Raw genomic sequence first — 24976 nt, 5'->3', positions numbered from 1 at the left:
AGGATACATTAGCTGGGCTTCTGGGGTGTTGGTAATGTTCTTTCTCGATGATAGGTGTGATACACATGCACACATACACACAAATATACTTACAATTTGTGCTGTTTCCTGTTTGTATGTAATATTTTAATAAAAAGTTCACTGAAATGGGGCTGGGCACAGTGGCTTGCACCAGTAATCCCAGCACTTTGGGAGGCTGAGTCAGGCAGATTGCTGGAGCCCAGGAGTTCGAGACCAGCCTGGGCAACATGACAAAACCATTGCATTACAAAAAAAATGCAAAAATTAGCCCAGCATAGAGGTGCGTGCCTGTAGTCCCAGCTACTCGGGAGCCTGAGGTGGGAGAATTGCTTGGGCCTGGGAGGTGGAGGTTGTGGTCTCTCTCACTCCAGCTTGGGTGACAGAGTGAGAGAGACCCTGTGTCCAAAAAAAAAAAAAGTTTACTGAAATGGTATATGGTGTAAAATAGATTATTGAACAGCAATGAGAAATGAGCAAAATACAGCTACATGCAGCACCATGGAAGATTCTCACAGAATGCATATGATCAGATTCTAGTTTTCTAAAGTTCAAAGAGTCAGTGCTAAACTATTGTTTAAGGACACATAAGTAACTCGTGGATATCAGTCAGGATTCAGTCAGGGAAGCAGAACCACTGTATTATGTAATAAGGGATTTATTTTTTATAGCAGTAAGATATTTTACAACTGTGGGGAAAAGCTGGAAAAATAACAGTCTGGAAGGAGGAATTAGAGGACCAGAGAAGAGTCACGAAAGCACCTCTCCTGAAGCACCTGCACGGGTGGCTGAGTTAGAACTTGTGGGAGGCTCCGAGAAGCCAGGCATGAACAGCCGCTAGAGCGGGACCACAAAGGAAACCTGATGAAAAAGTCTATGAAAAGCTATTACCTCTGCGTAGCAATCACTTCTCTAGGTCTGCTGCCCAGCAGCTCATGGTCCAGGGGCTTCCGTTCGCTGACAAGGCCAGCAGTTGGGGGAAAAAGCTAGTGACAGAAGCGGCACGTGGACCAGCTGGAACCCTCTGGCATCTCCGTTTATATCTGCCACCACCTCTAACTACTTCGGCCCTCAGGAAGTAATGGTGGTTTTACTTTTTGCTTTTTAAATCTTGTCCCGATTCAGGGAAGGGAATCCTGAGAAAATTCTAGCCTAACCAAATCGAGTTAAAAACTGCCATAGTGATGGTTGCACAACTCTGTGCATATATTAAAAAATATACTTTAAGTGGGTGGACTTTATGATTTGTGCATTATATCTCAGTAAAGCTGTTATTTACTTAAACAAAACTGCCACATGTTGAAAACTTTAAAGAAACGATGTTACCATGGATGATTTAAGTGCCGCTTCTTGGAGATACGGAAGTTTCAGTTTAGTAACTGCTTCTTAGCAGGTTGTATCTATGTTACTCTACACTGCTATTCTTTGGAAAGCTAGAGGGTAGTAACTATGATCTGTTTGTTAATGACAGACCTCAAGGTCTCCTGACAGGTTTGGGAATAAGTTTTGAAAATAGGTTAATGGGATATTGTATTAGTCCGTTCTCATGCTGCTAATAAAGACATACCCGAGACTGGATAATTTATAAAGGAAAGAGGTTTAATGGACTCACAATTCCACATGGCTGGGGAGGCCTCACAATCATGGCAGAAGGCAAAGGAGAAGCAAAGGCACGTCATACATGGCAGACAAGAGAGAATGTGCAGGGGAACTCCCATTTATAAAACCATCAGATCTCGTGAGACTCATTCACTACCATGAGAACAATATGGGGGAAACAGTCCCCATGATTCAGTTATCTCCACCTGGCCCTGCACTTGACACATGGGAATTATTACAGTTTAAAGTGAGATTTGGGTGGGGACACAGCCAAACCATGTAAGATACATTTTTTCACTTTTCACCGTGTATATTTGGTTTTAAAATTTGAACTAGGATTTCTTTGCTTATACTTAAAAGTAGGTTTTACAGATTCATTAAAACTTTCATATCAAATCTGTTTTGATAATCTGAGATATTCTCATCATCTCAAACTATTGGAAAATGCGCTTATCTACTCTCCATTTACGTGGAGCCACTTTTCATTTGAATGTTTGTTATGGCTCTTTTTATTCGCTTTATAAGGAGACAATTGCCTAAAGATATGCAGCTTTCCTGCCTGGGTCTGTGGTTGTACCATAGTAAGGAAATGGATATGAAGGTTTTTAAAAAAGTTCAAAAACAGAGTAGCTTGTATCATTTATATGCGAAAACTAGAAACATTTTTAGCTGTAGTTATGAAGACTTCTAGCTTTTTGTCAATTTCTTAACTAAAAGGAGTCCCAAAACACAGGTTATTTCTACATGGATTAAATTTATAATAATAAAGAATCATTAGTATTACTAAACCATATTGACAGAATTCTTGCTAAAACTAGGCTAGACAGACAAGGATGGATACTGAAGGTTGACACTGAAGGCCTACTTGGGAAGAGGATTCAGAGGAGCTTGGCTAGAGTTTGGTCAAGGAGACACTCTTGGTCAGTGTGTAAGTCTGGCTAATTGGAAGTAAATAAAAGGCAGCCATAGTCTTGGAGGGAAGACAGACATAAAAATGATTGCAATATGGTATGATAAGAGGTATAATAGAATTATAAGCTATGTATGTATAAGATATATCTGTGGCAAAAAGGAGGCAGTGATGGTCTGCTTGAGCACATGAAGGATGGATTGATTGATTTATTTTTTTTTCGGAGACGGAATCTTGCTCTATCGCCGAGGCTGGAGTGCAGTGGCGCCATCTTGGCTCACTGCAACCTCTGCCTCCTGGGTTCAAGCTGTTCTCTTGCCTCAGCCTACCGAGTAGCTGGAATTATAGGCTTGTGCCACTACGCCTGGCTTATTTTTCTACTTTTTTAGTAGAGATGGGGTTTTGCTGTGTTGGCCAGGCATGTCTCGAACTCCTGGCCTCAAGTGAAGGATGGATATTTTTTAAAAAAATGACACTAAAGCTGTATTTTGAAGATGATTAGAAAGTTTGCTAGGCAGACAAAGAGAATCAGCAAGAAAACTTTCTGGGCTGAAGGTACTACGTTTAGTCAAACTGTTAATACTTCTTTTCCCGTGCAAAGGAACGGAAGAAGGAAGTAGTTTGAGTTGCTTGGATAATTCGCTATGGCTAGTTTAGGGTTTAAGGAGAGAGATGGATGAGTTAAGGTTAGAGAGTAGCAGCTAGATCATAGAAGGCTATGTATGCCACATTGGGTTTAAATTTTTTTTTTTTTTTTTTTGAGACAGAGTCTCACCCTGTCACCCAGGCTGGAGTGCGGTGGTGTGATTTTGGCTAACTGCAACCTCTGCCTCCTGGGTTCAAGCACATCTTCCTGCCTCAGCCTCCCTAGTAGCTGGGATTACAGGCGTGCACCACCACCTCCAGCTAATTTTTTTTTTTTTTTTGAGATGGAGTCCCCCTCTGTCGCCCAGGCTGGAGTGCAGTGGCGGGATCTCTGCCCACTGCAACCTCCGTCTCCTGGGTTCAAGTGATTCTTCTGTCTCAGCCTCCTCAGTAGCTGGGGTTACAGGCGCGCATGTGGCGCCCAGCTAATTTTTTCTTTTTTTTGTATTTTTAGTAGAGACGGAGTTTCAGCATGTTGGTCAGGCTGGTCTTGAACTCCTGATCTCGTGATCTGCCTGCCTCGGCCTCCCAAAGTGCTGGGATTACAGGTATGAGCCACCGCGCCTGGCCTAAGATTTTTATTTCTAGTAGAAAAAGAGTTTTACCATAGTGACCAGGCTGGTCTCAAACTCTTGACCACAGGTGATCCACCCGCCTCACCAGCGTGCTAGGATTACAGGCATGAGCCACCACACCAGCCTGGGTTTACATTTTAACAGATTTTTTTTGTTGTTGTTTTCTTTGAAGGTCTCATTCTGTCTCCCAGCTTGATCATAGCTCACCATAGCCTTCAACTCCTTGGCCTCAAACAATCCTCTCATACCTCAGCCTCCAGAGTGGCTGAGGCCACAGGGGTGCACCACCATACCTGGCTAATAGTTTTATTTTGATTTTGTAAAGACAGAGTCTCCCTACGTTTCCCCGGCCTTGAACTCCTAGCCTCAAGTGATCCTCCCATTTCGTCCTCCCAAAGTGTTGAGATTACAGGTGTAAGCTTCTGCACCTGGCCTTTTACCACAGTTTAATCAGAAGAGGAAAATGAGCAGATTTTTATTTTATGCAGTTACCCTGTGGACCATGTAGAGAATGGTTTGGACGAACGCTGGGAGTCTGGTAAGGAATCCATCCCAGAGGTAGTAACTAAGACCTGTTTTTAGGCATTGACAGTAGTAAAGGATCTGACTTGGGAAGTAGAGTCAGTAGCATTTATGTGACCTCTAAGATGTGATGGCGGTCACACTTTTTCTCTACTCTGTTAGGTTCAGTACTTGGGGGCCTTTGAATTAAACTGACAAATGATAGATTAGCAAGAGAAAAGGTAGATGTTAATCTTGTAAATACTTAGGGGAGTTCCATAAATAAATGTGACCGGAAAGAGTCATTAGAATTTGGGGTTTATGCACCATCTTAATAGATGAAGAGGAGAGGGAGAAAGGGTACTTCTGGGAAAACAAAGAACTATTTGGAAAGATAAATGGGCCTTTAGGAGAATAAATGGAAGCTATATATTTTCGTGACATTGTCTGTTTGGTTGTCTTCTCATCTCAGATGATTAGAGTTGCCCCTGTGGGAAAGGATTTATGACAGTTGAGTTCTTTTGAGTTCTTTTGGGAGGACCTGCTTTTAGGCAGATAAGGGGTTTCAAGAACTCAAATGCCTTCAGCTCAAAATAATTTTTATGCTATAGTGGCTTATTCTGGATCCTTTCACGGTGAAGGAGAGGAGAAATTCCTGAGATTCTGGCTTGAGTGATGGTGGCACTGTAAATAATGAAATACATAAAGAAGACCAGGTTTCAGGACATGTTGTATTTTTATTTGTATGGTTGAGCTTGGAGCACCTGGGGAACATCTAGAGATCCTAGAAAGCAGTTGGATGTAGATTTGGGACCTAGAGAGAACTCAAAGAAGCTGAGAGTACAGATAAAATTTTCCTTGGAGAGTAGGAGAATGAGAGAAGAAAGAGCTTCCAGAAATGAACTAAAGGAGGCTGGAAAATGAGAAAGGATGAAATGAGAGAGGGGACATAGAAAGGAAATTAAGCTTACAAAGGAGACTAAGAAGGAATAGTTGAAGATGAGGGGAGCTGGGAGAGTTACAGAAACCAAGGAAGGACATAGTAGCAAGGAGAGTGAGCAATAGGGATCAGCAGTGCCAGGCTGCAGAGTAAAGTTATAGCAGTGTTAAGGAAAAAAAAAAAAAAAAAAAAAAAAAAATATATATATATATATATATATATATGTATATATATATATATATAGAGTATATGATAAAGGTACAGTTTTGAGGAGGAAATGGAGGGCTGTTTATTTAAATGGATTTGGGACAATTGGCTTACCACTTGAGAAATACTAGGTTAGGCCAGATGCGGTGGTGCATGCCTGCAATCCCAGCACTTTGGGAGGCTGAGGCAGGAGGATCACCTGAAGTTGGGAGTTCAAGACTGGCCTGGCCAACATGGTGAAACCCCGTCTCTACTAAAAATACAAAAATTAGCCAGATGTGGTGACGCACGCCTGTAATCCCAGCTACTTGGGAGGCTGAGGCACGAGAATCACCTGAACTTGGAAGGTGGAGGTTGCAGTGAGCCGAGATCATGCCACTGCAATCCAACCTGGGCGACAGAGCAAGACTTTGTCTCAGAAAAAAAAAAAAAGGTTAGGTCCCCACTTCATGCCTTATATCAAAATAAGTCTAAAAATTAAATGTAGAAATTGAAAATAGTAAAAATATTAGGAGAAAATATGGGTCAATATTTACTTTGTGTTCAAGTTAGGAAGGGCCATACCCATTCTAATCATAACAGAAAGAAAAGACTAAGAAATTTTCATGTAAATCCAGCATGTCTGTGTGCTAAAAAGATCATAAAATTAAAGTGTAGATGGCAAACTGGGAGAAGTATTTGCCACATATTTCACAGGCAGAGGTTTAATATCCTTCATATCTAAATGATCTATCAAAAAAATGAGTAACTGAAGGTTTCTGGTTAAGTAGGACTCATTGAAGATGTCTTTATCTTCCATCCTTCCAAAATTTTGATAAAATGAATTACAAAAGGGGTAGACCCACAAAGAGTGAAAAAAGGAGAGTGGGGAACATTTTTCTGGTTGATGATAGACTAAGTTGTTGGGCCTTATTTCCTGCTGAGAACAAGTTGAGATGATGGACAAAATTTAAAACAAAATTTATGTGAAGGAAATGGAGAGTTAACAAAATAGTGAAGATTTGTGGGTGTAAGATGTGGGGCGTGGTGATGGGGTAGGGAAGCTCAAGATGTGAGACCAGCATTTGCAGTCATTTCTTTCCCAGAGGAATCTGCTGATTCCAGAAGACTTAGGCAGATGAGAAGCTGGACGGCTGAACAGAGTTTTTGTTAGACTCAGAGGGCGGAGGACAAAAATTGGAGTTTGGCACAGATCAGGGAGCAGGAAAATTTCTCAGGCTTTGAGTAGGAGACCCAAAAGCCTCTATCTTAGGGATAGTAGCTCCTAACAGGTATTAAAGTCCAGCTCCAGACCTTCTCAGTTCCTGACTGGATCAAGGTGTTCTGGAAAGAAGCAAGTATAATTCCTTTCATTAACAGAAGAAGATAACATCACTCAGAACCTCAGATGAGCTCTATGTTTATTTAAAATATTTGGCACTCAGAAATCACCAGGCAGATGAGGATTTAAGACAGTGTTGCTGAACACGAAGAGAAACAATAGACTATGGAAGTGGATCGACAAGGATCCAGATAGTGAAGTTATTAGAAAAGGGTAATGTATGTAGTATGTTTACGGAGTTATAAGATTAAGAATAGGGAAATTGGAATCACACCACCCCCTCCCCAGTAGAAAAACCAAATGTAAACTCTAGAGTTAAAGGACTGTAACTGAAATTAAGGTGTCAGTTAATGGGTTTAGCAGTACATTAGTAATACTAATAAGTAGAAAACAAATGTTCAGAATGAAACATGGAAAGAAAAATGGGCTGGACATACATGAAAGAGTGAGTCTTAAGGATTCTGTGGAAAGGTCTAACCAACATGTAATTGAAATCCTAGTAGGAAAGGAAGGAGGAGTGCTGCAGAAGCAGTATTTGGAGTGATGATAGCTGAGAATTTTTCATAACAGACAAAAGCCATCTCATCACAGGTTTAAAAAATACTACTAGAAATCTAAGATAAGGAGAACACTTTAATAGTAACCAGAGGCCAGGTGTGGTGGCTCACTCCTGTAATCCCAGCTCTTTGGGAGGCTGAGGCGGATGGATCACTGGAGGCCAGAAGTTTGAGATCAGCCTAGCCAACGTGGCAAAACCTCATCTCTACTAAAAATGCAAAAATTAGCTGGGCATGATGGTTCACGTCTGTAATTCCAGCCACTTGGGAGGCTGAGGTGGGCAGATCAGTTGAGGTCGGGAGTTCGAGACCAGCCTGGCTGACATGGTGAAACCCTGTCTCTACTAAAAATACAAAAATTAGCCAGGCATGGTGGTGCACGCCTGTAATCTCAGCCACCTGGGAGGCTGAGGCATGAGAATTGCTTGAACCCAGGAGGCAGATACTGCAGTGAGCCAAGATTGCACCACTGTACTCCAGCCTAGGCGAGAGTGAGACTCTATCTCAAAAAAAAAAGTAACCGGAGAAAAACTACATACTACATTCAAAAGAGCAATGAGATTGACAGCTAATTTCTCAATAGATTGTAATAGACAGTGCATCCTTATCAGAAGGCAGTGAACTAATGTTTTAAAAATGTAAAAAAGGTAAACAGCCAAACTAGAATGTTATACCCAGCAAATATATTCTTCAAAAGTGAGGACAAAATTATCACTTCTTTAGATCAACAAAAATTAGAAGGATTTAAAAGAAAAAGCCAAAACCCCAATTCTCTTTCTTCTACACTCACAAAACTTCTCATACCAAACGTGTAGGGGTTTTTTCATACCAACCAATTCTCCAGTTCTCTGTGGACTCCAGGTATTCTGCAATTTAACTCAATTTGGATACTAACTGCCTGGAATTACTTGCTTCACAGGTTGAGAGCTCAGCCTCACAAGATGCTTAGAAACCAATTGCAAGTCCAGGTCTCCGATATTTCTTACCGACTGCTATGAAGTGATTCCTATAACCCCCTCCTCAGATTCAGTCATTTGCTAGAATGGCTGACAAAACAGGGAAACATTTACCTAGGTTTACCTGTTGATTATACAGGATACAGTTCAGGAACAGCTGAAAGAGAGATGCATAGGGCAAGGTATGGGGAGGAACTCAGAATTTGCACGCCCTCTCCAGGTGAGTCACCCTCCCAGCTCCCCTATGTGTTCACCATCCCGGAAACTAGCTGGACTATGTTGTTTGGGTTTTTATGGAGGCTCTGTTATGAAGGCATGATTGATCAAATCATTGGCCATTGGCCATTGGTTATTGAACTCAGTCTCTAACCTCTCTCCCTTCCCAGGAGGTGGTGGGGTGGGGAGCAGAGTGACAGGGGATGAAAGTCTGAATCCTCTAATCACGTGATTGGTTGCTTTGGTAACCAGTCGCCATTCTCCCAAGAGTCCTCTCATCATCAACTCAGGTATGTCTGCTCTTCTTACTACCGTAACTCAGGAAATTCCACGAGTTTCAGGGCTCGATGCCAGGAACTTGAAATGAAGACCAAATATATATTTCTTATTATATCACAGTATCACAGTTAATTACACCAGACCTGCACTAAAGGGAGTAATAGAAAGATTGGTCATTGGCAGAAGAGAAATGATCCTGGATGGCAGCTTTAAGATGCGTGGAAAAGTGAAGACCAAAGAAAGGAGAAATAAGATGGTAAATGTAAATGAACACTGTTGGGTAAAATAATTATTTGTGGTTTAAAATATATATAGAATTTAAAAATATAATAGTAGCATATAAGTTGTGGGGGGTGTTAAATAAAGTTAGTATCTTACGGTCTTTTCATTGCCCAGGAAGTGGTAAAAATATTAATTTACTTGAGACTTTGATAAGTCAAGGACACATGTTGTAATCTCTAGTATAATCATTAAAAGAGTAGTAAAATATATATAATTAACAAATTAATAGAGGGGAAATATGACATAGTAACAGCAGTAGTAGTAGTAAAACTTGATTAATCTGAAAGAAGGCGAGAAGACCAAAAACAGAAACAGAGCATGTGGGAAAAATAGGAAGTGAACAGTAAGGTGTTAGATTTAAACTTAGTCTATCAGTAATTATATTAAATAAAAATGAACCAAAATTTCTAATTAAAGAGCAAAGATTGAGAAATTGGATAAAAAATCAAAGCAGATCACAACTCTGTACCGCTTTCAAGGATGCAGAAAAGTTGAAAATAAAATGGTAGAAAAGACGTATTACCCAAACATTAAAAGAAAACTGGTGTACTTTTATTAATAAAGTAGACTTTAGGGTAGAAATAATTATTTGGGATAAAGACATACATAATGGTAAAATACTCAATTCAGTTCTCCAGGAAGTTACAACAGTTCTACCTCTGTATGTACCTAAAAACACTATCTCAAAATACATAAAGCAAGAATTAACAAAAATGACAAAGAACAGACAAATCCGCAATTCATAGTGGAAAGTTTTAATATACCATCTTTATTAACTCAAAAACAAAGTATCAGTAAGGACATAGAAGATTTCCATAACATAGTGAACAAACTTGACCTAATTGAAATCTCAGTGGGTTTATGTGTAATTTAGACATATTACTGTCCTGTGCTTCATAACGATGTTTCAGTCAACAAGGGACTGACTATATATATGATGCTGGTCTCATAAGATTTTAATGGAACTGAAAAATTCCTGTCTTGTAGGGATGTCATAGTGTCATAGTGTAACACATTACTGTTTCTATGTTTAGATATGTTTAGATACAAATACCTATCATTGTGTCACAGTTGCTTGCAATATTCAGTACAATAATATGCAGATTCATAGCCCAGGGGCAATATGATATACCATATGGCTTAGGAATGTAGACGGTTGTACTATCTAGGTTTTTGTAAGTACATCTTTGTGTAAGTACGTTTGTGTAAGTACATTGTCATCTTTACACAATGATGAAATAGGCTAGTGCTGCATTTCTCAGAATGTATCCCTGTTGTTAAGCAACAAAAGACTGTTGAAAAAAAGATACATTCAAAATGAAATATGGAATATAATGAAATATGAAATACAACAGTGCACCCAGTAACTGTAGACTGTACATTCTTTTCATATGCATAGGGAACATTGATCAAAATTGTTGATTTATAGAGTAAATCAACAAATTTCAAAAGACTAAATTCAGAATATCATACTTATAAAGGTAGGTTTAATATTTGAAAAATTGATCAGTATAAATCGCTAAATTAATAGGGTAGAGCAGAAAAATCATGTGATAATGTCAGAGGTGCAAAAATTGCCTTTGGTAAAATCCAGTACCCATTCAAAATGGAATCTCTTAATACATTGTGAATAAAAGTTAACTTCCTTAATTTGGTAAAGATTACTCAGAAAAATCCTATAGCAAACACCATGTTTACTGGTGAAATGTTGAAAGTTTTCTTTTGAGACTGGGAAAGAGAAGTTGTTTTCACTGTCACCAATTCTGTTTATTATTTTACTGGAAGTCCTACCTAGTTGAGTATGGCAAGAAAAATAGTACAGGGATGAGAAGGGGAAGAATAAAACTGTGATTTTGTAGATGACATGATTGTATATGTAGAAAATTTAAAAAAACCTCTTTATAACTTATAAATAATAAGCTAGGTTACAAGATTCAAGGTAATTCTGGACACAACTGCAATTTTATATACCAACAACAAACACAAATTCCAAATTTGTATCAATCTGGATCCAATCAGGAGAGAGAAACCAGTTGTATTAGTTTGTCCTCACAGTGCTATAAAGAAATACCCAAGACTGGGTGATTTATAAAGAAAAGAGGTTTAATTTGCTCATGGTTCCTGTTCAGGAAGCATGGTGCCGGCATCTGCTTGGGTTCTGGGGGAGGCCTCAGGAAACTTACAATCGTGGCAGAAGGCGAAGGGGAAGCAGGCTTGTCTTACGTCGCCAGAGCAGGAGCAAGAGAGAGAGAGGAGGGGAGGTGCTACACACTTTTAAACAGTCAGATCTCGTGAGAACTCAATCACGAGAACAGTACCAAAGGGACGGTGCTAAGCCATTCGTGAAGGTGCACCCCCATGATCCAATCACCTCCCACCAGGCCCCACCTCCAGCACTGGAATTACAGTGTGGACATGAGATTTGGGTGTGGACACAGATTTAAACTGTATCACCAGTAAATTGAAAGCAGCATTTAATGTGGATAATTACTAATTATAACAGGGAATTGAAGTGAGGAGGGATTTGGTTAGGCTAGTGAAAAGTGAAGAGAATTGTAAAGAATATGAAAATAGCAGATAAACAGAGCAACTGCTGCCCCTGGGGCTGAGGTAGAGTCTGCAAGGAAGAGTCCCTCCTTCCCCCAGGACCAAGATCCAGACCTCATCCAGAGGGCATGGCTGGTTTACTGCATGGCCAAGAAGTTGCTGGCATGTCATACTAGTGGAACTTAATGGAAATCCACCCTCTGATAGAAGTTGCTCACTAGGGCGCCACACAAAAGCTCTTCATGGGGAGGTGTCTCACTGGAGGTACCCTGCTACAAAACCTCCAGAGTGGGATGCTGGAGGGAGCTGCTGGCTGCTGGGTATGGCCTGCTGTTGTGTGCTGTAGTCTCTGGAGGCTGGAGCAGCTGCAGGTGCCTGTGGAGATGGGTACTGGAGAAGCCACCTGCGTTGCAGGAGCTGGACGCCGTACAATTAACACAACGTAGAGCAATCTGGAAGGCTGTATATATCAAGATGGCCAAGATGGAACCAGTGTTTTTTTTTCTCTATGACAGATAGAATTACGATGCTTCCCGCTGCCGCTTTTTTTTTGTATTCATTCAGCATTTATTTAATAAATGTTGAGTATTTTCTCTATTCCAGACAATGTGTTTGTTACGAGATACCTAACAGCAGACAAAGTAGATATTGAACTTGTTTTTGCAGAGTTTATAGGCTGATAGGACAGTCATTCATTCATCTGAGCTCTTTTGTGCCAGGCACTGTTCTAGTCACTGGGGGATAGATAGATAGATAGATTAAGTAGATTGGTTAGATAGATTGGATGGATGGATGGATGGATAGATAGATGGATCAAGACAAAATCTTGATTTCAAAGGGAGACAGCCATTAAGCAGATAATTGTAAGAATGGGTACATACTTTACACAGTGCTATAAAGGGTTAAGAAGGAAAAATACAGGCTGCTACAAGAGAGGACAATGTAATTCAGATGAGAAGCCAGGGAAGACTTCTCTTAGAAAGTGATATTTTTATGATGGAAGTGATGAGGAGGAGGTTAGCTTGGTGAGATAAGTGATCAGAGAAGAGTGATCTAGATGGAAGGGAGCCTTGCGGGCAGACTTCATGATGGGAAGAGCTCAGCATATCTGAAGTGAGGAGTGGGAGGTCTCTAGAGGGTAGGGGGAGATACAGAGTGGCAGGAGAAGAGGCCACAGCAGGGGTCATGCTTCTCACAGCCGTAGGCCACCTTGGAAACTGGGATGTCCCTGTGAAGGGTTGCCCATGATAGAGGTCTGAAATAAGAGATTCTTGGACTGTTTTGCTATTTACAGCCACCGTGTGGGGTGCTGAGTGGTCAGGGGATTGGAGGCAAGAATGGAAGTTGAGAGACCACTGGGTGCAATTTGCAGGAATCCAGTGAAAGTTAACGGTGGAGGTGGCGCCAAGGCCCAGCAGTGGAGCTGGAGATAACTGGATGGGTTGGAGATGGGGTTTGGAAATAGAATCATTAGAACTGGTGATGGATTGAGTGTGGGCTGGGAGAGACAGGGAGACATTGAGAATAACTCCCAGGTTTCTGGCTTAAGTCATTACATGGCATGTGATGCCATTTTCTGTGTACTTTTGTAGTGAATACGAATTACTTGTTCAATTAAAAAAGTAAAATAAATTTGGATTTGCAGATGAAGAGGGCTTTGGTGACCAAACAAAACCAAAGCAGTTGCAGTGAAAGTGAAGAAGTGGAGATAGTTGGTACAGACTACTGCAGTTCTGCATCTTCAAAGAAGCCAGAAAGTAGCAGGCAAGGTAGGGTCAGGCTGTAGGACAGAGGACATGTGTTTTGTTTACGGAGTAGGATAGATGTGAGCAACTTTCATTGGGAGAGAGAGCTACACCATAGAGGGAAGAGAGGGCTTTCATTAACTCCGCAAATATTTGAATGTCTGTATGACAGGCAATATTCTAAGCTCTTGGAACATACAAAACATAAAAAACATTCCTGTCTTCTGGAGCTTAATGTTCTAAAGTGGAGACACTGAAAATCAAATCATGTGCCGAGTGCATTGTAAAAAGAAAAAAAAAAAGCTTATTAATGGGGAGATCTAGGGATGTTGAGGTGGGGTGGCCAGAAGGATGTAATTTTATGTTGTGGGTGGCACTGATGGATTTGATGCCACTAGAATGCAAGATACGCCAGGGCAGAGATTTTAGTTTTACTCACTGCTGCATCTCCAGAGTTTAGAATGGTGCCTGGCACATAGTAAATGCTCAATAAAGAATTGCTCTGTGAATGAATTAATGATTCAGGATCCCAGGAATGGGAAGGAATGAGGAGTGGGATACTGAAGAAAGAAAGATAGGCCAGTCATAAATGAAGACATATTGTAGGGATGTTAGTACTGATATCTCCAATTCAAATTACAGTTTCTTTCGCTTTTAAAGGATTTTAACTGTTCAGTTGTATTTTGAATTCTTTGAATTAGCTTTGTTTCATGGCATTCGTTTTGTTTACTGTATGTTTCTTAGATACATTAATATAGTCTACAGAACTACTTATCCTTAGGGACGTTACCCACTTAAGAAGTGACTGTTTTCGGTGTTATTACAATAAAACTGAGATTACATATCACTTTGTGTATTGAGGTTCTGTTACAACCTGTCTTCTTTTCAGCATTATCCTTACTTAAAGTGGTGTGTATGGTGGTGGTGGTGGGGTGTGTGTGTGTGTGTGTGTGTGGTGGGGGGGGGTGTGTTGTGATTGTTTTATGCCCGTTACAGAAACCAGTTTAGGGGGCATTATACTGGTGTGGTTATATACTAAATAAGTTAAATTTCTTGCAGCTACTCTTTTGATCAGTTAATTGGTCTGATCCTATAGTGAGTATTTTCATGGGTCTCTGCTAAGTTTAGCCTCACAATGATCTTGTGTGTCTGAAATCATATTGACAGGCTATAGCTCCTTCTAATTTATACATGCGTGAAGAAGATTGTCCTTTATTTGCTGAGTCTTATGCTTTTTTTTTTTTTTTTTTTTTACTTCTTTTTTTTTTTTTTGAGACGGAGTCTCGCCCTGTCCCCCAGGCTGGAGTGCAGTGGCGCAATCTCGGCTCACTGCAAGCTCCGCCTCCCGGGTTCACGCCATTCTCCTGCCTCAGCCTCTCCGAGTAGCTGGGACTACAGGCGCCCGCCACCACGCCCGGCTAATTTTTTGTATTTTTTTTAGTAGAGTCGGGGTTTCACCGTGGTCTCGATCTGCTGACCTCGTGATCCGCCCGCCTCGGCCTCCCAAAGTGCTGGGATTACAAGCGTGAGCCACCGCGCCCGGCCGAGTCTTATGCTTTTTATATGAGGACTCCAGTGTCATAACTTTGCCATAACTCAGGAAGATCTAACTTCTGACTGTTCAGTATAGAGCATTCCTTTGTCTAAAAAAATAATATGGATGTTTTAAGACCATTCAGTCATAACTGGAAGCTGCCTTATAGTTATATTAATGAAGAAAGGGAGCATACAAATCATTATGTCCTTTTTGCCATAGATTGCTGTCCCCTCCCATAGAAATTATCTTATTATATTTTATTACAACAGTGTATGTAAAATATATACTTATAAAAGTAATAAATGGTCTTTGAAAAATTCTAATAACAGGAGTGTAGAGATTATAAACTGACTTTATCCTAAAATTGTACATCCTAGGAGATAACCATTGTGAGCAATTTGATTTATATCCTTCTTTGGACTTTACAAATGCTTGTGTAAATCGTGTGTGTGTTGTATGTATATATGTTTGAGTATACATACACACAAGAGGAATCGTATACAGCTTCCCTGTTTTTTCCTCCCCATTTATACAATATGTTGTGGACATTTTTTGTGTCAGTGCATATGTATGGGTATGTATGTGCATAAAGACATAGCATGGATGTGCCATAAAAAGTTTTAAGCCAATCCCTTATTGGTTGTCGTCATATTTTGCTCTTATAATAAGTGATGCACTTAGCATCTCCAGTTATGTTCTAGGACAGAAGTGCTTGTCAGAGTGTAAATATTTGACATATGCCCTTAGAAATGTTGTACCAGGCCAGGTGCAGTGGCCACTCCTGTAATTCCAGCAGTTTGAAAGGTCTGGGCAGAAGGATCACTTGAGCACAGGAGTTCAAGACCAGCCTGGGCAACATAGGGAGACCCGGCTTTACAAAAAATAAACAAAATTAGCCAGGCATGGTTGTGCGTTCCTGTGTTCCCAGCTGCTTGGGAAGCTAAGATGGGAGGATCACTTGAGCCCAGGAAGTCGAGGCTGCAGTGAGCTGTGATCTTGCGACTGCACCCCAGCCTGTGCAACAGAGTGAGACCCTGTCTCAAAAAAAAGACAAGAAATGTTGTAGAATACCAATTTGGACTCTCATTAGCTAAAAGTGAGAGCATCCATTTCCCCAAACCCTTACCAATGGTAAGTGTTGTCAGTCTTTTAAGTCCTTTCTCAGCCCAACAGGTAGAAGACTCAGATCTTCTTTTAATTGACATTTCTTTGTATATTCCTGCAATTTAGCATGGTTTGACCATTTATGCTATTTTTTGGATATGTTACTTTTTATAATAGTCTTCAGTCTTTTTTTCTAGTAGGTTCTTCGTTCTTTCTGATTTCTGTGTTTTTCTTTTAAAAGAAGTATGTATAATATTTCTCCCGTTAGTCATCTGTATTTCAGTCTTAGTTTTCTTAACTCATTATGTCCTCATGCCAGTCCTATGAGTCATGCTCCCAAACTCTAAATCTTTTTGGCCTTGATGGCATGTGTACTTAGTCTTTCCCACACCAATAATTAAGTATTCTCTCTAGATTTTCTTCTTTGTTTTGAATTTTTATCCTTAGATGTTTAATATAGCTAAACTTTTTTATATGTGAATGGGATGAGTTAGAGCTCTAATTTCATTTTTCTCCAAATAAGATGGTTATTATTGAGTCATTGATCATTTTCTACGATTTGAGATGTTGCCATTACCATGTGCTAAGTTTCCACAAATACGTGGTTTTTTACCTGAACTCTTTGTTCATTGATCTGTTTATTCTGTGCCTACAAAATTACCACATTGTTTTTTCTTTCCTTATACATTGATTTAGTTTTTGTCATTCTAACATATTGTAAAGAGGAAAGTATTGCTCCTATTCTGTTCTTAAAGGTCTATCAGGGCCGGGCGCAGTGGGTTACACCTGTAATCTCAGCACTTTGGGAAGTCGAGGTGGGCGGATTACTTGGAGGTCAGGAGTTCAAGACCAGCCTGGCCAACGTGGTGAAACCCCATCTCTACTAAAAATATAAAAAATTAGCCTGGCCTGGTGGTGCATGCCTGTAATCCCAGCTACTCGGGAGGCTGAGGTGGGAGAATTGCTTGAACCCGGGAGGCAGAAGTTGTAGTGAGCCCAGATTGTGCCATTGCCCTCCAGCCTGGGTGACAGAGTGAGACTCCATCTCAAAAAAACAAAACGAAAAGACCGAAAAACTGTCAGAAGTGGAGTGTGACTTACTGTTTTTTTTTTTTTTTTTTTTTTTTTATGGGTCAGAGTCTTGCCCTGTCACCCAGGCTGGAGTGCAGTGGTGTAATCTCAACTCACTGCAACCTCCACCTCCCGGCTTCAAGTGATTCTTGTGGCTCAGCCTCCCAAGTAGCAGGCACATGCCACCATGCCCGGCTAATTTTTGTGTTGTTGGTAGAGACGGGGTTTCACCTCGTTGTCCAGGCTGTTCTTGAACTCCTGACCTCAAGTGATCCACTCGCCTTGGCCTCCCAAAGTTCTGGGATTACAGGCATGAGCCACTGCGCCTGGCTGTGGAGTGTGACTTTACAGTAGAGATTCATTTGTCTAACTGATCTCTGTTACTGGTTTCAGTAAGATCACATCATCTTTTTTGTCCTTTGGCAGCAGAAGTTGTAGGTTAATGAAAACTAAAGCAACTTTTCTGGTCACTGAGATGGAATTGAAAGGATCTCTAACCCTTATTTCTTCAGCCATGACTTCTCACATCTTAGAACACATTAAAAATAAGAATATTTGTAGGACGTACTGGAGAATGAATGAGTATCCTTGAGGTCGGAAACCACTGGTCAGGGGTTAGAGTGGCTTAGTTCCCCTCGCAAGGCATGTGTAACCCATTTACATTGAACTGCATGTCAGTAGGGAAGTTTTTGGGAAGTGCTGCTGTAGGCTAATGTTCTTCAGCTTTAAAATTTTCTCATGGTAGGTTATTATAGCTTGATATGGATTTAATATTAAGAGGGCCAGACTGCTTTAAAACATTTTAAATTGTGATAAAATATACATATATAAAATTTGTTGTCTTAACCATTTAAACATTCACATTGCTGTGCAACCATCAGCACCATCCATCTCCAGAACTCATCTTGTAAAACCGAAACTCTGTCCCAGTCAACAGTAACTCCCCATTCTCCCTACCCCTCGCCCCCGGCAGCCACCCTTCTACTCTCTGTCTGTATGAATTTGATTATTCTAAGTACTTCATAAAGTGGAGTCATATAGTATTTGTCTTTTTTTTTTTTGAGACAGAGTCTTACCCTGTCACCCAGGCTGGAGTGCAGTGGTGCAATCTTGGCTCACTGCAACCCCTGCCTCCCAGGTTCAAGCGATTCTCCTGCCTCAGCCTCCTGAGTAGCTGGGATTACAGGCGTCTGCCACCATGCCTGGCTACTTTTTACGTTTTTAGTAGAGACAGGATTTCACCATGTTGGCCATGGTTGGCCAGGCTGGTCTCAAACTCCTGACTTCAGGGTGTTCCACCTGCCTCGGCCTCCCAAAGTGCTAGGATTGCAGGCGTGAGCCACCGTGCGCAGCCTAGTATTTGTCTTTTTTTGTGACTGGTCTATTTCATTTAGCCTTATATCATCAAGGTTCATCCATGTTGTAGCATGTGTTAGCCTTTCCTTCCCTTTGAAGCCTGAATTCGTTATGTGCACACCACATTTTGTTGATTTGTTCATCCATCCATGGGTACTTGGGTTGTTTCAGCCTTTGGGTATTTTGAATAATGCCATGAACATAGGTGTAAAATCTGAGAGCCAGACTTCTTGAAAGAGTTTTGTTTTTTTCTTTCATTTTTTAACCATTCCAATTTGAATTTAGCTTCCATTATTCCGCTGAACCTTCTTTCTTAGATCACTGTTAAGTAGAAGGAACATTTTTCCTTTTTAATGATTTTTCAGACATACTCACCCACTTTGGCTGTGCCTTCCCCGCTTGGCTCTTGGGATGGTGCATGCCCCCTGTTTCTCTCCCACTTAGGAGATTTCCTTCGTGACCCTCCCTCGCATCTTTTAAAGGTGGAATTTCCCCAGAGCTTGACCCTGGGCCTTCTGTCTGTGACCATTAAATGTGGGTATTTCTCAGCAATTAGACCGAGGCTCTTTTCTTTTCCCTTGTTTTGGAAAGAAGAGAGTCAAAAAGGCTTAATCAAATAGTCTCATCTTTTACCCGAAAAAGATAACAATTTTCTTCGAGAAAAAAGGTGACAAGAATATAAATCATCAGAATTATACTAATTTGTTCTGAAGGAAATGATAAAGTTTCCCCCAGCTTTGTTGAGGTATAATTGACAAGTAAAAGGTGTATATGTTCAAATTATACAAGATAATTTGATATGTGTATACATTGTGTAATGATTAGCAAAATCAACCAGCACATCCCTCACTATACGGTGTTACTGTGTCTGTATGGTGGAGGAGAGGAGTGAGGACACTTAAGATCTGCTCTGTTAGCAAATTTCAAATAAACAATACAGTATTATTAGCTATAGTCACCATGCTGTACATTAGAGCCCCAGAAAATATTCATCTTATAACCAAAAGTTTATACCCTTTGACCACCATCTCCCCATTCCCTCTCCAACCCCTGTGAGTTCAGGCCCTTCTCTATATTCATTCTTACTCTAGGTGACCCCCATCTGCTTACAGAGATCCAATCTGCTGATGGCTCCTAGGTTTGTTTCATGAGGTCAGAGCTCTTTGCTGAGCCCCACTCCAGAGCTGCCTCCCTGCTGTCTCTGCTGAGTGTCTGATGGGTGCTCCAGCCTCATGTCTGAGAAAGAGCTTCATGATTTTCCTCCCATGTACCCCCCCGTGTCCTCAGTGAAGGGTACTTGAACCTCCCAGGTGATAAGTCAAATTTCAGGCATCAGTTTTAAAGTAAACTTTTAAATTTAGGATAGTTTCAGAGTTACAGAAATGTCTGAAGAATATTAAGGAGAGTTCCTGTGTACTCCACACCTGTTTCCCCTGCTAACATTACTGTGGTACATGTTTCACACCAGTGAACCAGTACCAACACATTATTTACACTGAACTCTACACTTTATTCAGATTTCCTTAATTTTCCCCTAAAGTCTTTTTCTTTTTCAGAATCCCATTCAGGATGCCGCATTACATCTAGTTGTCATATCTTCTTAGGCTCCATTAGACTGACAGTTTGTTAGATTTTTACTTGTTTTTGTTGACCTTGACAGACTAGGTATTTTATACAGTGTTCTTCAATTTGGATTTGTTTACTGTTTTTCTCGTGGTTAGACTTGGATAATGGGTTTTGGGGAAGGAAGACCACAGAGGCAAAGTGCCATTCTCATCACATCATATCAGGGGTACCTGCTCTCAACATGATTTACTACTGATGATATTAACCTTGATCACCTGGCTGAGGTAGTGTTTGTTAGATTTCTTCACTGTAAAATTACTGGCATTTTTGACACTTTCCTCTTCTTTTTGTCTGTTTTGAATCCAAAACAATTCCTGCTGGTTCTTTTTCCCAAATAAATTTCCATTCTGTCCAAGTCACTCTTTGCAGCCACTGCTGCAGTCCAAGCCACAATTGCCTGTGCACAGATGGCATTGAGCGATCTTCTGACTCATGCCCTGCTTGTGCCCTTGCCTTCTCCAACCCAGTCTCCACCCAGATACCAACCTGGTCCTTTTCAAATGCCAGTTGGTCAGTGGTACTCTTGTTCCCAAGCCTTTGAGCGGTTTCCTGTTGTACTTGAGATACCACCCCACCTTCTAGACACAGTGTGCCAGGCCTGTGTAAGCTCATCTCTGTCACCTCTGTCATCTCCTGCCAAGCCCCTCTCGCCTTGTCCTCTGTTCCAGCCACCGGTTTCTTGCCTGAGTCCCTTCAACACTCAGCCCCCTTAGACATGTCGTTGCCTCTGCTTAGAATGATGGTCGCCCTCCACCTTGGTTCCCTTGGGATCCCAGCTTACATGCCATTTACATGTTGTTTCTTCAGGGGACATTTCCCATCCCCTTGCAGGGTCCATGGGGCACTCTTGCCAGGTGTTTCTGGAGCATGCCACACTGTACCCCTGATGCTGGGAGTTACTTGTTCTATGTCGGAATTGTTCCTCAGTGCTGGGGTGGACAAGGCTGAGACGTGCCTCGGCATGTCACGGTGTGTCCCTGTTACTCGGTACACAGGCTATACCGAGCCTGTGCCAGAGTGGATGCTTGATAAATATTTGTCGACTGGGTGAAATTTTTTAAAAATTTAAAAATTTTTAATAGAAATGGGGTCTCACTATGTGGCCCAGGCTGGTCTGAAACTTCTCAAGCAATCCTCCCTCCTTGGAGGGAGCCTCCTTGGAGGCTCAAGCAATCCTCCCTCCTTGGCCTCCCAAAGTGCTAGAATTACAGGTGTGAGCCACCGTGCCCAGCCTGAATGGGTGGATTTTGTCTTTTGAATGGAAAACACTCTTCATTTTTAGCATGCCAGTATGCAAAAAAGTACTTGAATTTATTTTTCTTAGTCCATTGATTTAAATCCCACATGTATTCTTTTAAATGTGTCACATAAGGTGCTGTGGTGGGTACAGTAGTGGATCTAGAAAGTGTGTTCAGCCTCTGCCACTCCTGAGGACCCATTCATTCATTCTCTCATTCACCAGACAGTTACCGGGAACCTGGGTCTGCCAGGCCTAGTGCAGAGTGTGGGGATATGAGTGCTTGTGAGTGAGCCTGTTGAGGGAGAGGGAGAAACTTACAGATCCTTCAGCATTCCAGTTGTGGTTAGGATAGATTTGGGCAGATTTAGTTTGAATTCTGGCTCTACCATTTTTAAGATCTACACTCTTGAGCTTACCCTCTACCCATTTGCAAAAATGTGAACAGCAGTGTCTCCCTTGTAAGTTGTGGAAAGAATCAGCTAAGGAAAGGAATGTAAGATGATCAGTATAATCATAGTAATCACAGAGCTAATGTTTTTTGCCTTTGAGGTCCTGAGTACTAGCCTAAGTAGTTACATTAATTATTTTTGTTTATTCTCACAGTAACTCTGTGAGGTAGGGATGTTACTGTTTTCATGTTGTAAATGAAGAAAGTGAGACTTTAGTTGAAAAATTAAATACTTTGTTCAAGGCCACAGAAGTAGTAAGTGGGAGAGCTATAACCTGAACCCATGTTCAAGGACAGCGTGATTTTAAAGCCCAGAAAGGACTCCTTACATTCTGTGTAGCTACCCCATCTTCCAGTGTGGCTTTATTCTTTAAAGTTGTGAAGACTTTTCAGGTTATCTTGGCGTTTAAAAAAATGTAATAGTCTTTAGAGGGACGATTACCTTAAGCTATTCTCAACTTGAATTTGTTTCTTAATTTAACATTTTAGCAGCTTTGACATCTGTGACTTGGTGCCTGTGTTGAGGAGAGAGTGTATATGTTGAGACTGGAGGATGAAGTTTGAAGTTAGACCCATCTGGGCAGTATGTATCTTAAAGTGAGGATTGTGAACTTGTAATCAGACTCACCTGGAGGATTTACCAAAAATGTAAATTCCTTAACCACTTCTTTGGTACCCTACATTATAATCTCTTAAGGGTAGGACTTAGAAAACATTTTTGCAAGTGATGTTATTTAGATAGTGGATTCTTTTCATTCTGAAGTTTGAGAATCAGTGAATAGAGGGAATGGGAAATGTCAGCTTCTTGATGATCCAGACTGCCCTACAGGAAGCCAGTAGAAAGATGAAAGTGAACCCTGGTATGCCTGGCTAGTAAGTTTAAAAACAAGTAATGTGGAAATAAAATCAACAGTGGGTGAATTTGTCTTCCTGTTGTTTTATTTTTTATATTATTTGTGTTTGGGAGGAATTTGATTTGTATTTTATGATCATTTTTCCCTAGTGGGTAGTGGGGTAGCACGAGAAATGAGTGGGTCTAGGCTATGATAGAGTTGGTGCAATGCAGCAGGCCAATCGGAAGAAAAAAATTTAAGCATATTTTGTGGATTAGCATGTCAGTTGCAAAAATAGGAGTATATCTAAAGCTGATTTCAGATAGTCTCTTTTTAGAGAAACTATGTCAGACTGTGCCCGGACTTTTGCTTTGGAAAATATGGTAATTTCAGGTTTGTGGCTAATTTGAAAATTAGTCATCAATACTAAGGGTTTTAAATATGTAGCATTTATGTGTTTATTATGTATTTCTATATTCATAAACATTGAGGGTTATTTTATTGTCTCATGTAACAAGAAGACAAGCAGCTCAGGGATGGCGGCTCCCGTGTGCTTCGCCATGATCTCTCAGCTTCCTTTGTGTGGATGGCCCCAGCATGGCTGTGTGCCTAAAGCACGCAGAGAGGGCAGCATTCTTGTCTCAGGCTCCCCACCCACCATTCTTAAGCAGCTTTATTGAGGTATAATTGGCACACTAAGTTGTGCATTGTCTTGTACGTTTTGCAAGTGTGCATCTGTATACACCGCACAACCATTACCATACTATGATAATGAGCATATTATCACTCTCCAAAGTTTCCTGGTGCCTTTTGTGATTCCTTCTGCCCACCCTTTTCCTCCTTTTGTGAAAGCTTTGATGTTTTTAGGGAAAAAAAAATTATATTATGGAGGATAAAATACTAGGTAGAAAGATATTTAACTTGTAGTTTTTGCTTTTTTTTTCTTTTTGACGAGTATTGTGGAAATAATATGATTGTAGGTATAGGTTGCTGTAATATTTATAGAAAGTTTTGAGAAACAGATTCTCTGAACAGACCATCTTGGAAGAGTTTGACAGGAAATATATTTTCAGAAAGGCTGGAATAGAGGTGGAGATGGTGCCTGCTGGCAGGAGAGGGAGAGAAAGGAAGGACAGCACCGCGCCGGCCACTTGCGGGTGAGCTACAGACATGAAAGCCAAAGGCTGCGCTTTTCTTTGGTTTTTCAATAGATGGCATTTTTATCATGCTAGAAAGACTAACATGAGTTCTAACATGAAATGGTAATAAAAATGTAATCCCCACTAACTGTAGCGTATACTTAGCTCAAGTGCATTTTTTTGTTGTTGAATGGCATGCTGGTGATTGGTTTATTTATATTTATAGATTAAAAATAATAAACTTTGCCCTGTCATTGTAATCACTTCTTGTTTTTTCTTTTTTTTTTCCCTCCCCCAGAGACGGGGTCTTGCTCTGTCACCCAGGCTGGAATGCAGTGAGTGGCACAGTCTCAGTTCACTGCTGCCTTCACCTCCTGGGCTCGTGTTCCTTCTGCCTCAGCCTCCTAAGTAGCTGGGACTGCAGGCATGCACCACCACACCCAGCTAATGTTTATTTTTTGTGGAGGTGGGATCTCCCTATATTGCCCAGGCTGATCTTGAACTTCTGGGCTCAAGTGATCCTCCTGCCTTTGCCTTCCAAAGTGGTGGGATTATAGGCGTGAGCCACAGAAGCGTGCCTGGCCTGGGTAGTTCTTTTTAATTGTTGAATATACTTGCTGAGGTTAGTTTCTGCTGCAGAAAGCATTATATAATGTTGAGTTAACAGCGATTTTGTAAAGAGTTAGTAGAATGTATAAAGTTTTACCTGGGAGGCAGAGGCTGCAGTGAGCCAAGATCTTGCTACTGCACTCTAGCCTGGGTGACAGAGACTCTTTAAAAAACAAAACAAAACAAAAAAACGAATGTATAGGGTGAAAAAACGACTGACTGTATAGGGTTTTATTTTAATAGGTTTCTTCAGCTGTCTCCTTCTAGCTTCTATGACTCTGCATTTTCTTGGCTCTTTATTTTTCATTTCTTTACAGTTCTTCCATGTATTTTGTTTTGAAAGTAATATGCCTGAGGTGAAAATGGCGGCATTTCTGTCATGATTTAACCTTACTAGAAATGACATTCTTTGCTCTTTGTCTGTTTAGTTGAGAAGTGAACCAATTCCCTGTGCTTAAGTACTACTCCTTGGTGTGGGGTGGGGTGGGGGGAGATTTTTAACATAGAATACAAATTGAGTTTTTTGGAAAAGGTATCCCTATAAAATGTTGTCCAGGTAGTTAGAGCTTAATATGGGTGATAATTTCCGTAGAAGAATATTCTTTGCTATAACAGTGATGAATTGATGGACTTGTGAAAGTGAAACTTGGCGTGTTTCTTCTTTCAGCCTCCATGTAACTCACAGATAGGGCAGTGTAGAGTAGATTTCTAGTTT

General features: G+C 40.8%; 1 protein-coding gene across 17 annotated transcripts in view; it reads left to right on the top strand.

Annotated features, from left to right (window-relative positions):
• Positions 1–24976, top strand: part of CAMTA1 (calmodulin binding transcription activator 1) — a 990108-nt gene that overhangs the window by 60965 nt on the left and 904167 nt on the right. The window contains exon 4 of one of the 17 annotated variants that reach the window (XM_055261969.2): positions 23587–23670. The exons of the other annotated variants lie outside the window; for them this stretch is intronic. Coding sequence (XP_055117944.1) covers positions 23587–23670 — 84 coding nt within the window. The remainder of the gene's footprint in view (positions 1–23586; positions 23671–24976) is intronic. 17 annotated transcript variants of the gene reach the window in all.

The sequence above is a fragment of the Symphalangus syndactylus genome, chromosome 22, assembly GCF_028878055.3.
Source record: "Symphalangus syndactylus isolate Jambi chromosome 22, NHGRI_mSymSyn1-v2.1_pri, whole genome shotgun sequence".
Taxonomy (NCBI): domain Eukaryota; kingdom Metazoa; phylum Chordata; class Mammalia; order Primates; family Hylobatidae; genus Symphalangus; species Symphalangus syndactylus.
The sequence above is the reverse complement of the archived record's forward strand: the minus strand, read 5'-3'. Positions and strand labels throughout refer to the sequence as shown.